Source organism: Monoraphidium neglectum (assembly GCF_000611645.1).
Source record: "Monoraphidium neglectum strain SAG 48.87 unplaced genomic scaffold scaffold01050, whole genome shotgun sequence".
NCBI classification, from domain to species: domain Eukaryota; kingdom Viridiplantae; phylum Chlorophyta; class Chlorophyceae; order Sphaeropleales; family Selenastraceae; genus Monoraphidium; species Monoraphidium neglectum.
This window is the reverse complement of record NW_014012578.1, coordinates 6192-18187: the sequence shown is the minus strand read 5'-3', so window position 1 is coordinate 18187 and position 11996 is coordinate 6192. Positions and strand designations below refer to the sequence as shown.

The 11996-nt window shown below is 65.5% G+C and overlaps 4 protein-coding genes across 4 annotated transcripts in view; 3 read left to right on the top strand and 1 right to left on the bottom strand.

Annotated features, from left to right (window-relative positions):
- Positions 1-745: 745 nt before the first annotated feature.
- Positions 746-1223, top strand: MNEG_6465 (hypothetical protein; the record flags this gene model as incomplete). Its single annotated transcript, XM_014045065.1, has 1 exon — positions 746-1223. A coding segment is annotated over one exon (478 nt), but the record flags the coding sequence as incomplete, so codon positions are not given.
- A 1567-nt stretch (positions 1224-2790) lies between these two features.
- MNEG_6464 (hypothetical protein) lies at positions 2791-4988 on the top strand (the record flags this gene model as incomplete). The annotated part of the gene is made up of 8 exons (XM_014045064.1): positions 2791-2826; positions 2939-3089; positions 3274-3497; positions 3759-3831; positions 3982-4089; positions 4285-4400; positions 4536-4718; positions 4923-4988. 8 exons carry the CDS (start codon positions 2791-2793, stop codon positions 4986-4988), a joined length of 957 nt encoding a protein of 318 aa, XP_013900518.1.
- A 1817-nt stretch (positions 4989-6805) lies between these two features.
- Positions 6806-9321, top strand: MNEG_6463 (hypothetical protein; the record flags this gene model as incomplete). The annotated part of the gene is made up of 6 exons (XM_014045063.1): positions 6806-6841; positions 7181-7327; positions 7832-7948; positions 8236-8292; positions 8565-8696; positions 8956-9321. 6 exons carry the CDS (start codon positions 6806-6808, stop codon positions 9319-9321), a joined length of 855 nt encoding a protein of 284 aa, XP_013900517.1.
- A 2500-nt stretch (positions 9322-11821) lies between these two features.
- Positions 11822-11996, bottom strand: part of MNEG_6462 (hypothetical protein) — a gene marked incomplete at both ends in the record, with an annotated part of 2369 nt that continues 2194 nt past the window's right edge. The window contains one exon of the mRNA XM_014045062.1: positions 11822-11921. Coding sequence (XP_013900516.1) covers positions 11822-11921 — 100 coding nt within the window. The remainder of the gene's footprint in view (positions 11922-11996) is intronic.

The window sequence follows — 11996 nt, the reverse complement described above, 5'->3', positions numbered from 1 at the left end:
CCCCCACACCCTCCTGTCCACACCCTCACACCCCCCCCCCCCAGGTCGGCCGCACCGGCAGCGGCAAGTCCACCCTGCTGCTGGCCCTCTTCCGCCTCCTGCGCATCGAGGCCGGGCGCATCCTGCTGGACGGCGCCGACGTCTCCTCCGTCCCCGTCGACACCCTGCGCGGCCACCTGGCGCTCATCCCCCAGGCCCCCCTGCTCTTCACCGGCACCGTCCGCGCCAACCTCGACCCGACCGGCGCGTTCGAGGGGCGCGGCATCTCGGACGCCGCGGTCTGGGCGCTGCTGCGGGAGCTGGGGCTCGCGGCGGTGGTGCGGCGGCTGGGCGGGCTGGACGCGGGCATCGCGGCGGGCGGCACGGGGCTGGCGCTCGGGCACAAGCAGCTGTTCTCGCTCGTAAGGTGCGTTTTGGGATCTGGCGAGGAAAAAGGGTCTCGTCGACAAGACATGTGCTGGGGGATGCCAGCAGGAGCGTAGTGCCGAGCGGAACCTCCGCTGCCAGCGCGTCGCCTGTCACCCGGTTGGCGAGGAGTCAGCCAGAGCTACTGCGCGCTCGCTCAGGCTCCCGCCTCGTCTCTCACGGCTTTGAGGGGGCACTGCGCCGGTGCCGCTGCCTGCGCGCTCCCAAGGCCCCGCCTACGCGCAGGCCAGTCCCCTGCCTGGTTTCCCGTCTGCAGTGCATTTCGCCTGCGTCTCACGTCCCGCCCTCGTCGCTCTGCGCGTGCGTCCTGCCTTCCCAGGGCCCTGCTGCGCGGCGCCTACGTGCTGGCCATTGACGAGGGCACCGCCAACCTCGACGCCTCGACGGACGCCACCATTCAGCGCACCCTTCACCGCCTCCGCCGGCCCGCTGCGCACCCCGCGCACCCCGCCGCCGCGAGCCTCGCCGGCGGCGGCCCCGACGCCCCGCAGCATGGTGACGCGCCCGGGCATGCAGCGCGCAGCGCCCTGGCCGGCTCCAGCACGTCGTCCCGCCTGGGGTCGCGGTCCGGCGGCAGCGGCGCGCTCGCGGCGCTGGCGCCAGCGGGGTGCAGTCTGATCGTCGTCGCGCACCGCCTGGACACCGTGGCGCACGCCGACAACCTGTTAGTGATGAGCCAGGGCCGCGTGCTGGAGCAGGGGCCGCCCTCCGAGCTCGCGAAAGCGGGCGGGGTGTACGCGGCCATGAGAAAGGTCATGGAGGAGTCAGAGGCGGCCGCGGCGGCCGCCTGCAACTGACGCAGCCGCTGCATTGCATCAGGCGCAGTGGCCGCGCGGCGCGGCACGTCCTGTCTTTCGGCGGCGTGGCGCCCGGCACCGGCGGGGCGGCATGGGCCCGGTGCCGCGTGCAGTTGCAACGGGGCGGCGCTGGGCCATGCGGAAATGGCAGGCAGAAGGCAAGTGGCGCAGCAAGCTGCGGCCCGCTCAGCCACGGACACCGAGCCTGCGACCAGTGAACATGTGGGCTCCAGGTGATCTGTGCTCGGCCGGGTCTGTGCGCCATGCGTGTGTACCCCATACTCCTGAAACACAAGGCCGCTCAATTATTAAAACCAGCATTTGCATAGCCTTCAATCGCCGTTACAGTCAAGCAGTCTAGCAGCTTTCCCCCTTTGGTAAGTGCCAAGCGCCAAGACGCGCCGAGGGGCGCCATGACCGCTGCGGCGCGCGTGGTTGTCACCACCTTGCCCTTGCTGGCCGCCATTACTCCCTGGTCCTGAACGAATTGTCACAGTTCTTGCAAAGCAGCTCGCACCATGCCCTAACCGAACGAAGCGGGCCTCTAGCAACAGCATTTGCTTGCTGCAGATCTCACTCATCCACCATGAGCATGCGCTTCTATATGCATAAATAGACATTTTACAAGCATGAATAGACATTTTGCGGGTCCCTAGAATGTTCTTGCGCGGTGTCAATGCAACAACCATGGTGCACATTCCAGCAGCGAGCCGGGTGGCCTCAAGCCCCTGATGACCCTGGGACCATCTGTTCCTGCGCACGGCCTCGGCATCACCTGGTGATGCAGGTGAGGCCGTGCACGTACACCCCATCTCCTCACAGCTGACGAGGGCGGCGATCCTCATGTGCTGATGCCTGGGTGTTGGCAGCTGCTGTGTGCTCGGTGTACATTCTTTCACATACCCCGTGCAATGGGTTCTACTGTTGTGTTCATCCCTTTTTACATCCATGCAAGGCGCGCGTGTAACGTTGTGGTGCTGGGTGGGTATCCGACGTGTTGCAATGATTGCAAGCACATACGTGAGACAATATTGGCCCCTACAAATCAACCGTGGAATTGAAAGGACAAGATGCACAGTTGAATGCCACATGCCAAGGCTCATCTGTTGGTCAAACTCCCGCTCGACGGTTGCCGTTTGACACGATGAAATGCACAAGGTTTGACGCCTGGACATGCGTCGCGTGCGGCCATGAATCAGTCTTCATGACGGGGCGAACGCACCTGCTGGCTTGTCCACGCGCCGCGCACGACGAGGTGGCCAGCCTGTTGAAGTGGGCAGCAGCTTCATCCGAGTTCACCGATCTGACGCGGTGCATCCCTCATCATATGCTTGCGCAGCCAATCACCACCCAGCAAGACTATCAATACAGCTCTGCCTCGACGGTGCAACGACCCTGAAAGCAGCTGCTCGCGTTTGAAGCGGTCCTCACGCCCGCAACGGCCGCAGCGAGGCTCCGCTGCATTTTCCATACACCACCATCTCTTGACTGAACAGTCTCAGTCTTGAGCAGGGGCGATCGGAGCTGCAAGCCAAGCATTGTTGTGGCCCCGGGCAGCGGCGGCAAAATGGCACAAACAGGGTGGAGGGTGATGGCGGAGACGGTGAGACACGTGTGACTGTCCATTCTCGCTGCGCCAGGGGCCCCGCGGGCGGGCTACGAGGCATGAAGGGTCGCCTCACACCCCGCGCTTGACCGCGCCCCACCGGCCGTAGGTCAAGCAAAAGTGGGGCCTGTCGCTGGAGAAGAACTTCAGAGCTACATCCAACTCTCGGAACGAGGCTATGTTCAAGGAGGCGTCCATGTTTGCGGCGCACCTGCGCCAGGTGGAGAAGGACCTCACCGCCTGGGAGCGCGACATTGAATGTGAGAGCATCGCCCTGTGGGCCCTCCGCGCCGCCCTGAGATCTGTCCAGCGCCTGTGATCGTGATCCCATCCCAAGTGCGGCGCGGAACCCAGCGTGGCAGGACGCGGAAAGCGATGCGAACGCCTCGCACAACCCACCCACCTGCGCTGGCGCCTGGCCCCGCATCACCCGCCCCGCTGCAGCTGGCTTCACCAACTTCCGGACGATCATGCTGTCCCCGCTGCCGCGCGTGTACGAGGAGGGGCACAACGGCCAGGCGGTGCCCAGCGAGCCGGAGCCGTCGATGATCGGCGGCGACGTGCAGGTGGAGCGGCTGACGTCGGCGGCGCAGGAGACCAAGAAGCGGCTGGACATCGAGGTGCTGCAGCCCATCAAGCAGTGGATGGTGGCCTACAGGACCATCGCAGTGAGTGGGCGGACGCGTTGCTGGGTGGATGGGCGTGCAACGGGCGGGGCAGCGGAGACGGCGCTCGGTAGGAACAGGGACGGGTTGGGGTATGACAGCTGAGGGGCCCAGCTGCGGCGCTTGCTGCCAGCTGGCGGGTCTGCCAGCAAGACGGCTGCATCACCACCCGCAGCATGAGCAGCAGCTCTTGCCGCAATTTGTGAGCTTTGGCTGCAGCTCGCACCTTGTGAAAAAGACTCCCCTTTGCCTGGTCGTTTGCAGGAGCGCATGAAGCGGCTGGAAGGGCTGCGTCTGGAGCTCGACTCGCGGCGCCGCACGGTCACTGACCTGCAGGGTGCGTGAGCCTAGCCTGACTCCTTGTCAGCGTCAGAAATCGCAATGAACCTCAACATCAACAGCCGCCCAGGCGGCTCACCTTGGTCCTGGTTCTCAGGAGCACTCCCTGACTCAAACCCGCCTGTCCCATTCTCATCACATCCCGCAGTGCGGTGCGAGCGCGTGCGGGCCAGCCTGGGCACGACGCGCGCGCGGGGGGAGATGGACCTGGAGGTGAACCTCCGCAGGATGCAGCACAAGGAGGACAAGATGCAGCGTGAGTGGCGCTCTGAAGGGCGTGGGAGACTTGGCAGACGCTGCTGCAGTCGATCAAGTGGCGCTGGACACGCTGGCGCGCGACCACGCCACGTGCCGGCCACGTTGTCTGCGCTGCTGTCAGCCTCATGCTCCTCAAAAGCACCCTTCACAACCCCATCCCCTCCCCCGCCTCCCGCCCTGCAAAACACCCCAGGTGCCATGTCTCAGTACCAGGAGATGGAGCAGACCGTGTACAACAGCCTGTTCACGCTCATCAAGGACACCAGCGTGCTCCGGGACTACGCCGCCGCCGCGCTGCTCATCGTGCAGGTGGGGGCACGCCCCGCCCACAATTCCTGGGATTGCAGAGTGCGGGCCGCTGGAGCAGGCCTCAGCCGCTGGCGCTGACCCGCCCTTCTGACGGAATCTTGCCTGTATCCCCGCCCCCGCCCTCCCGCCGCGCAGGAGAGCTTCCAGGCGGGCTATGCCGCGTTTGAGCCCTCCATGCCGCAGTACTCCACATCGGCGCTGCCCGGCGGCGGGTACGGCGCGCCGCAGGTCGGGGCCCCGCCGCCGGCCGGGCTGTCAGAGGGCAACAAGTATGACCCCAAGCCGGCCGACAAGTTTGGGGACCAGGCCGCCGGCAAGGTGAGCTCGGGCGGCATGAATGCGCGGCTGACAGCTGGGGACGCTGCATGCCTGTGAGGCAAAAGGGCTAGCAGAGCACGTGGCGTCGTCCGGGGCACATGACTTCAGCTGTCGGGCGGCGGTGGCGGAGGCTGCATGTGACTCCTGGACTGCCAGCGCGCCGATTGCAAACCAACCCCTTCAACCGCTGTTCGACCCACCCAGGGCCCGCACATGATGGTGACCCCCGACACTGGGGATCAGTACTACTACGACTCGCAGTACCAGTGAGGCGGCCACGGCGCGGGTGGCGCCGGCTGGCGCGGGCCGGTGCCGGGCGAGCCCGCTGCGGGGGCCTGGTGTTTGTGGGCTAGGTAGCAGCACAGGGGCGGCAGCGAAAGCGGCTGCGAGGGCAACCATCCTAATCAAGCAGAGTAGATCTTTGCAGAAGTGGGCGCTGTGGCGCGCCGGGGTCTCCTCCATGGGGGCACAGAGACACCAAGGTTTGCGCTGTGATACGTGATGCGGTGTGGGGTTGCTGCAGGCACCTTGCAACCGCCGCGCAGCCTGCTTTTCTATGTGCGTGACGATATGCGCGCTGCTTCTCCGTGCATCCTTACGTCTCAATTCAGAGCCGCAGGGCTGTCGACGCCCGACCGACCGACCCCCCTCGGCGCCCCACCGTTCAGCCTTTCTGGGTTGCTTTCTCTGAGCGACCACGTCCTCCCTGGCGCTGTCGCTCCTGCGCCAGGCTGCCGGGTTGAGGCGTCGCCACCAGCACCTGCCCCATGATCATGTGTGCTGACCTGCGTGATACTTGTGACCATCCCCCCGCTCTCTCTCCCTCTCTCTTCCCCACTTGACAATCACTTTTGCTCTGTGCCAAGATCCTATTGCGTACCTCACCCTGATCATGCGCATTTTGACGCTCAGCCTTAGTAGCTGTAAGAGGATCGCCGGAGCACCACCCCTTGCCATGGTGTCCTTGTGGCCAGTCGCGCCAAGGTCGTTGCAAACTCGCATGTGAGCCCGGCGCAGAAGGTCAAGCAGGCGCTAAATGGGCTCAGCGGGCTGCATGGGACCAACCGGCATTCCATTGACGGATATGGTGGACATGGATAGGGCGGGGCAGCACCAGTCAGTCCACGCGGAAGCTGCCGACCCTGGCACCCCTGACTCCGAACAGTGCGCACTGACGCACAAGGGCTCAGAGTGAACCCGGGACCACCTAGCCCGGCTCTCAGCAATTGTCGCGCATTGGAAAGCGTCGAAGAAGAACAACTGCTGCCGGGGGCGAGCAAGGCTCGGATGGGGCTCCTGGGGATTATTTCCAAGCTTCTCTACGGGGTAAGTCCATGTTCGGAACTTTTCAGGGGCAGTAGGAGCCCACAGGCTGATCTCAACTGTGGTTTGGCCCGCGCTGCAGGCTGGGGGTGTCGCCAGCGTGGCGATCGCGTTGATATACTTCTTCCAAGAAAAGTTGGTGAGTCGGTGATTGCATGCACCGCGACACGCCGCGTTTGCCACTGCGGCGCCTCACGCGCGACAGTGGCGCTCCTGCGCGGTGTACGCCGGCATGACTGAGCGCGGGCGGCTCTCTCCGGCCGCATCACTACCGCTGCCAACGCCTTGTTGTGCAGCTGTACGTCCCACGGCTGCCGGGCGTGCCTGATTACGACGAGCGGCTCGTGCCGGAGCGGTATGGGTTTGATGCAGAGGTGCGCCCTGCGAGCTGGGCCGCCCCATGGGGCCACCAGAAACGCGCGGCCCCTGCCCTTGAAATGATGTCAATTGGGCTGCGACGTGTCAGGGCTGGCTGTCGCGGGCGTAGAAAACGGGCTAGCCACCTTTGGTGGTTGCGCATCAAAAATGGCGGTACATCAAAGATGTTCCGGCTGTCGAAGACGGCCTGAGCAGCGCAGGTATAATGAAGCGCGTGGGGGATGCGGCGCGCGGCCAGGGGCTTCCCAGGGTCGAGCTCACCGCCCGCGAGGCAAGGTGTTGGGCATGCGCCGCCCCTCGCATCCCCAAAGGACGTTTGGCTGTCGGCGCCAGACGGCACGCGGCTACACGCATGGCTGCTGGTCCTGCGCGGCTGGTCGCGCGAGATGAAGCGGACGCGGCCCATGGTCATGTTTTTCCAGGTGCGTGGATTGAATGAAGGACACCGTCCTGGCGTGCTGGCGGTGATTGTTGTCTGTATTGTCCGTCGTGCGGCCAAGTGCTGCCAGTCCCAAGGTTCAACGCACAGCCAGCGCAGCAGCATGCAGGCGGCGCGCCGCGGCCGCCGGGAGCCGTGGGAGACGCTCGCGGATGCGCCGCGCCGCGGCAGCCGAGCGCCTGGCAGCAGGCGGCCGACGTCGGCGCTGGCGCCCGCTGCGGCGGCGTGGTGTCTTCCGCCGAGCCTCTGATCCAGCGACTGCCCCGTCCATTGACTGTCTCACCGCTGCTCAGCCGCTGCCATTGCTGACCCCGCCGCCCAGGAGAACGCGGGCAACATGTCGCACCGCCTGCCGTTCCTGCGGCTGGTGGCGACGCAGCTCCAGGTGCCCATCTTTGCGCTGAGCTACCGGGGGTACGGCATGTCGGAGGGCGTGCCCAAGCAGCCAGGCATCATGCTGGACGCGCAGGTGTGGCAGTGGTGCAGGGGGCGGTCCATGATTTTCATGGGTCGAAGGGCTTGGGCAGCCGGGCAAGGGGGTGGCTGTGTGCAGGGGCGCGTGTGCGGCTGCGTGGCGGCGATGAGGGCAACACAGCAGGGATGGCGACGTGGGTTGGAGTGCCGGCTTTGTACGCGCACTTGGCAGGTGCATAAACACAATGTGTGCAGTGCTTTTTTGTATGTGTCTGTGTGCTTGTGTGTGCGTGTGTGTGTGTGTGTGTGTGCGCGCGCGCGCGCATGCGTGCACACGCATGCGCTGACGTTTTGCTTGAGCATGAGTTATCCTCCATGAACAATGTGATTAGTGTGCGCACCTGCGGGCCGCGGTGCCGGTGACTTGTCTGCCACATTACGGGTCCACGTGCCCCTCCAGGCCGGCACTCTATGCCCGCTTTAGGCTCGGCGCGTCGCCCGCGCCCACCATCCTCAGAACCTCTCGTCCCCCCCAACCCCCCAACCCCCCACCCCCAAGGCCGCCCTCGACCACCTCTGCGGCCGCGACGACGTGGCGACCGGCCGCATCGTGCTGTTCGGCCGCTCCCTCGGCGGCGCTGTCGCCATCCACCTGGCTGCGGAGAACCAGGGCAAGGTGCGGCCGGGCGCTGCTGCTGCTGTCTGATTCAGCCCAGGCTTCAGGGGGCCACTAGTGTTGTGCCCTTCCCCCTGGATGATTGCTAGCCCCCGCGTTTCCCAGAAGTCTGGTCGCCGCGCCGCCTCGCGTGGCCGCCCAGCCATTCAGTGCCTCTGGCGCGCCCGCGTGCAGCCGCCTGTTGATGCCGCCCCATGCAACAGCATGGGGCCATCTCGTGTGCCGCGGCCCTGGCATCTTATTGTCACGTCGCTCAAAAGTCATATAAACGGCCCTCACGACCCCAGGTGGCCGGCCTCATTGTGGAGAATGCCTTCATGTCGGTGGAGGATATGGCGGCGCAGGTGGGGGCCACAACGCATGGGTGTATCGGTGGCGGCGTGGTGTGTCTGGGGGGTTTACGGGGTGTACGGAGGGACACTGCCTGTTTGGGAGGGGCCAGGGTCGGGGGTAAGGTCCCTGGGGGTGCGGCCCTTCATGGAACCCGGGAGTTCTGGGGCGCCGCGCCAGCCAGACAGTGCGGCGCCTCAGCGCTGCTCGCGCCCGCGCGGCCGCGCGTCTTTACGAGCCGTTGAAGCCAACCCACGTCCTCGCCCGCTTTTGTCTGCCTGCCCAGGTGCTCCCGCCGCTGGGCCTGGTGATAGGCAGCGGCCGCCCCCTGAACTGGCTGGTTACCAACAAGTGGAAGAACATTGACGCGCTGCCGCGGGTCACGGACGTGCCCTTGCTGCTCATGGCGTCGCGGCACGTGAGCGGGGCGGCCGCGCGCACTCGATCACCTGCACGTGCGGCCTCTGCCAACTTCTTCACACCCTGTAGAGGCGCACACATTAATACGCACATTCAGACAATTGCGCACACACACACACACACACACACACATACACACGCACACGCACACACTCACACATACACACATATACACGCACATGAACACCCCCATACACATTCACACACACACACACACACGTATACACGCATACAACACACACATATACACACCCCAGGACGAAATGGTGCCCTTCAGCCAGATGCTGCGACTAAAGGACGCCGCGCGCGCCAACACCCTGGAGTGGGTGGAGTTCCCGGACTCCCAGCACATGGACGCATACATGACTAATCAGGAGCTGTACTGGCCGGCCCTGCGGGACTTTTTGGCAGCCCACGTTGTCACGCGGCGCGGGACAGGGGCGGGCTCGGCGCGCGGCAGCGGCGGCGGCGGCGCGGCGGAGGAGGGGGAGGGCGATGCGGCGGCTGCTGCGTCCGCTGCAGCGCGCGCGGCAGCGGGAGAGGCGGCGGCGGCGCGGGCGGCGGCTGCGGCGGCTGGCACGGCGGATGGCGGCGGGGCCGGGGCAGCAGAAGGTGACTCGTGACGGGAAACACGCGTTGACGCGGGCACCCGCCCGGCATCGCCGCTTGCGGCATTGGGGCGAGCGGCCCTCTGTCACTTGAGGCACGCTGCTGCTGGGTTATGCTGCATGCAGGCCACGCGACCCTGACTACGCGTTGGGCGGCTGGGGCCGCGCCGCTCGCACTGTTTGGGCGCCGGCGTGCGTCCCCAGCCCCCTTTGGCGTCACACACCCCTGCGTCTGTCGGCGCCGCGGCCGCCCACGCGCCCGGCGGCCCCCCATGGACCCGGGTCTTCCTGGACGCCGACGCAAGCCCTGTCGCCGCCGACCCAAGCCGCTCGTTTAAGCAGGAGCCAGCAGTGCGGCCGGCGACGAGATGTTGCCGGCAGCTGCGCGAACCCTTTGCCTTGGGCGCGACTGCCGCACCTTATCCCCTTGCTCTGTCTTTTGTTGCTTGCAGCCCACGTCGTCCGTCCCTCCCCCCCATGTCTAGCCAACCCCCAATCGCCCCACCTTAGACCACATAATGCCTGCCCCTGCACCTCGCCCTATATCCTGCGCCGAGCCATGGCAGCATGAGCGCTAGCATCAGTTCCGCGGGCGCCCCAACCCTAGCTAGCCGCAGCCCATCCTTTGCTGCACCGCAGCCTGCGCGGCAAGCGCTGAAGCGCGACTCATGTCCGTTATGATCAGGACTGATGGGCGCTTTGACCGGCTGAAAGCTTTATGACCAGCCTTCATCTTGCAGCGGGAAGTCCTGTCTACTACCTTGTAACGCGCAAAGCGTGCCGCTGGCAGATGTGCTGCTGATGCTGGCAGCTCAGGCTGCGCTGGCGCCGCTGCTGGTGTTGCTGCTGCGGCTGCTTCTGCTGCGGCTGCTTCTGCTGCGGCTGCTTCTGCTGTGGCTGCTTCTGCTGCGGCCGCTGCCGCTGCTGCTGCGGCTTCGGCGGCTGCTGCTGCTGCTGCTGCTGCTGCTGCCGCCGCTGCGGCTGTTCCTGCTGCTGATGTGTCGAGTCGAACGTGGGGAAGGCGGCAGCTCATGCCTGCTCAACAGACGCATCCGAGGTTAAGACATGAAGTCCTGCTCAACAGGGCAGCCAGGCGGCTCACAGCCACGCGGGGACTACGCAGGCAACATTCATGCAGGAAGCTGCGCCCGCAGTCGCCCGTTGGAATCAGTCCCTCGTCCCCTGCATCTCTAGATGATGATATGTTGCCCCAGTCATTCACTGATGGCGATTCGGCGCTCCTTTACTCTGGACAAACAAAATGACACATAAAATACCGGTAGCATAATTGAACCTTTGGCATACACAACATGAATTGCAACCGCCTGCTGGCTACTGCAAGGGCATGCGTCAAGATGCCAAAGACGATGAAAACGCTTTGCGCTGCCAGGCGCAACAGGTCAATGAACTGTGCTTCCGGCCTTGTCTGCAGCTCCGTTCTTGCGGGGCAGGGTAGCAGGCAAGTGTGTGTACTTGTGCATCTGTCCGGGTGTCGCTGAGATGCCACCTCAGCCCACGCGCGCGACGCGTCAAGCATGTCACAGCCTCGGGGACTTGCACAATGCCCGTCCCCCTGGATGCGGGTGGCCAGGGTGGGCTTTGCCAAGCCAGCGCTCTGGCGGAGGGTTGGCCCAGCCGCACCCAATAAGTCAAGTCGCTGCCTTCAACTTTTTTGCCCCACGGAGAGCCTCGCACCCCCACTGGGTTCCCGTAAACCCCACGCTGCACGCTGGCAAGCCCGCAGCGCCGCGACTGCAGCGCTGCACGAGGCCGCCACGCACGTCACGCTGCGTGCGGCGCAGCAACAGGAAAGTAGAAACGCGGCGGCCCCTCTTCGGCACGGCGCCGCGGGCACGAAAAAGCGGGTGCATGTAGTGAGCAGATGGACGTCTGCAGGTGAAAGTGTCAAGTGAGTGTCCTTTGGCAAGCGGGGCCCCATGAGGAGACGCTGCGGTGTCACGCACACGTCATCAGCATCCGGTGGCGGCCCCCCAAAAATGCAAGGGGCCCACCCTGGGTGCGGCCGTGGCCAGCCGGGGGCGGGCGCCGCAGCACCAGGGCCGCTGTGCCCCTCTGGTGGTTGTAGTAAAAAAAGGGGACGAGGGGCACCACAGATAACAACCTGAAAAAGATACTATTACGACAAAGGACTTCTCGAGTCGGCAGCAAGTGGCGCACGCGGGCTGCGCGCGCAGCCAAGACGGCGACCGTCCCCCGCAGCACGGGCTCCCCACCAGCCTGCATCAGGCCACGAGTTGTGAGCACGAAAGGGCAGATTTGTAGCGCCAGCAGAACAAGTCGCCAGTGTCGTCCTGTGTGAACTGCGGCACGGACGCCGCTCGGTTGTGCACTCGGCTGTGCGGACGCTCGCCTGCCTGCAGCAGAGCGGCAGAGCCGCAGCTGCAGGGCAGACGCGCCCATATCGCAGTCTCGCCGCGCGGCCTGCCGTGCTGAACGGCGGGGCTTGGCGGCGAGGGTCCTCAGCTGGTGATGGGCGGCTTGGCCGGGGGGGCCTTCAGCGGCCCTTCGGGGGGTTGGCCTTGTTGTAGGCGTCGGGCAGCCAGCCGGGCAGGGTGCTGTACTCCTCAGTGTAGTGCATCGCCGCGCGGTAGAACCTGCAAGTTTTTTTGGGGGTGGGGGGGGTATGGCAGTGCCGACGGCAGGGTGAAGGGCGGGGGGCGGGGGCGGGG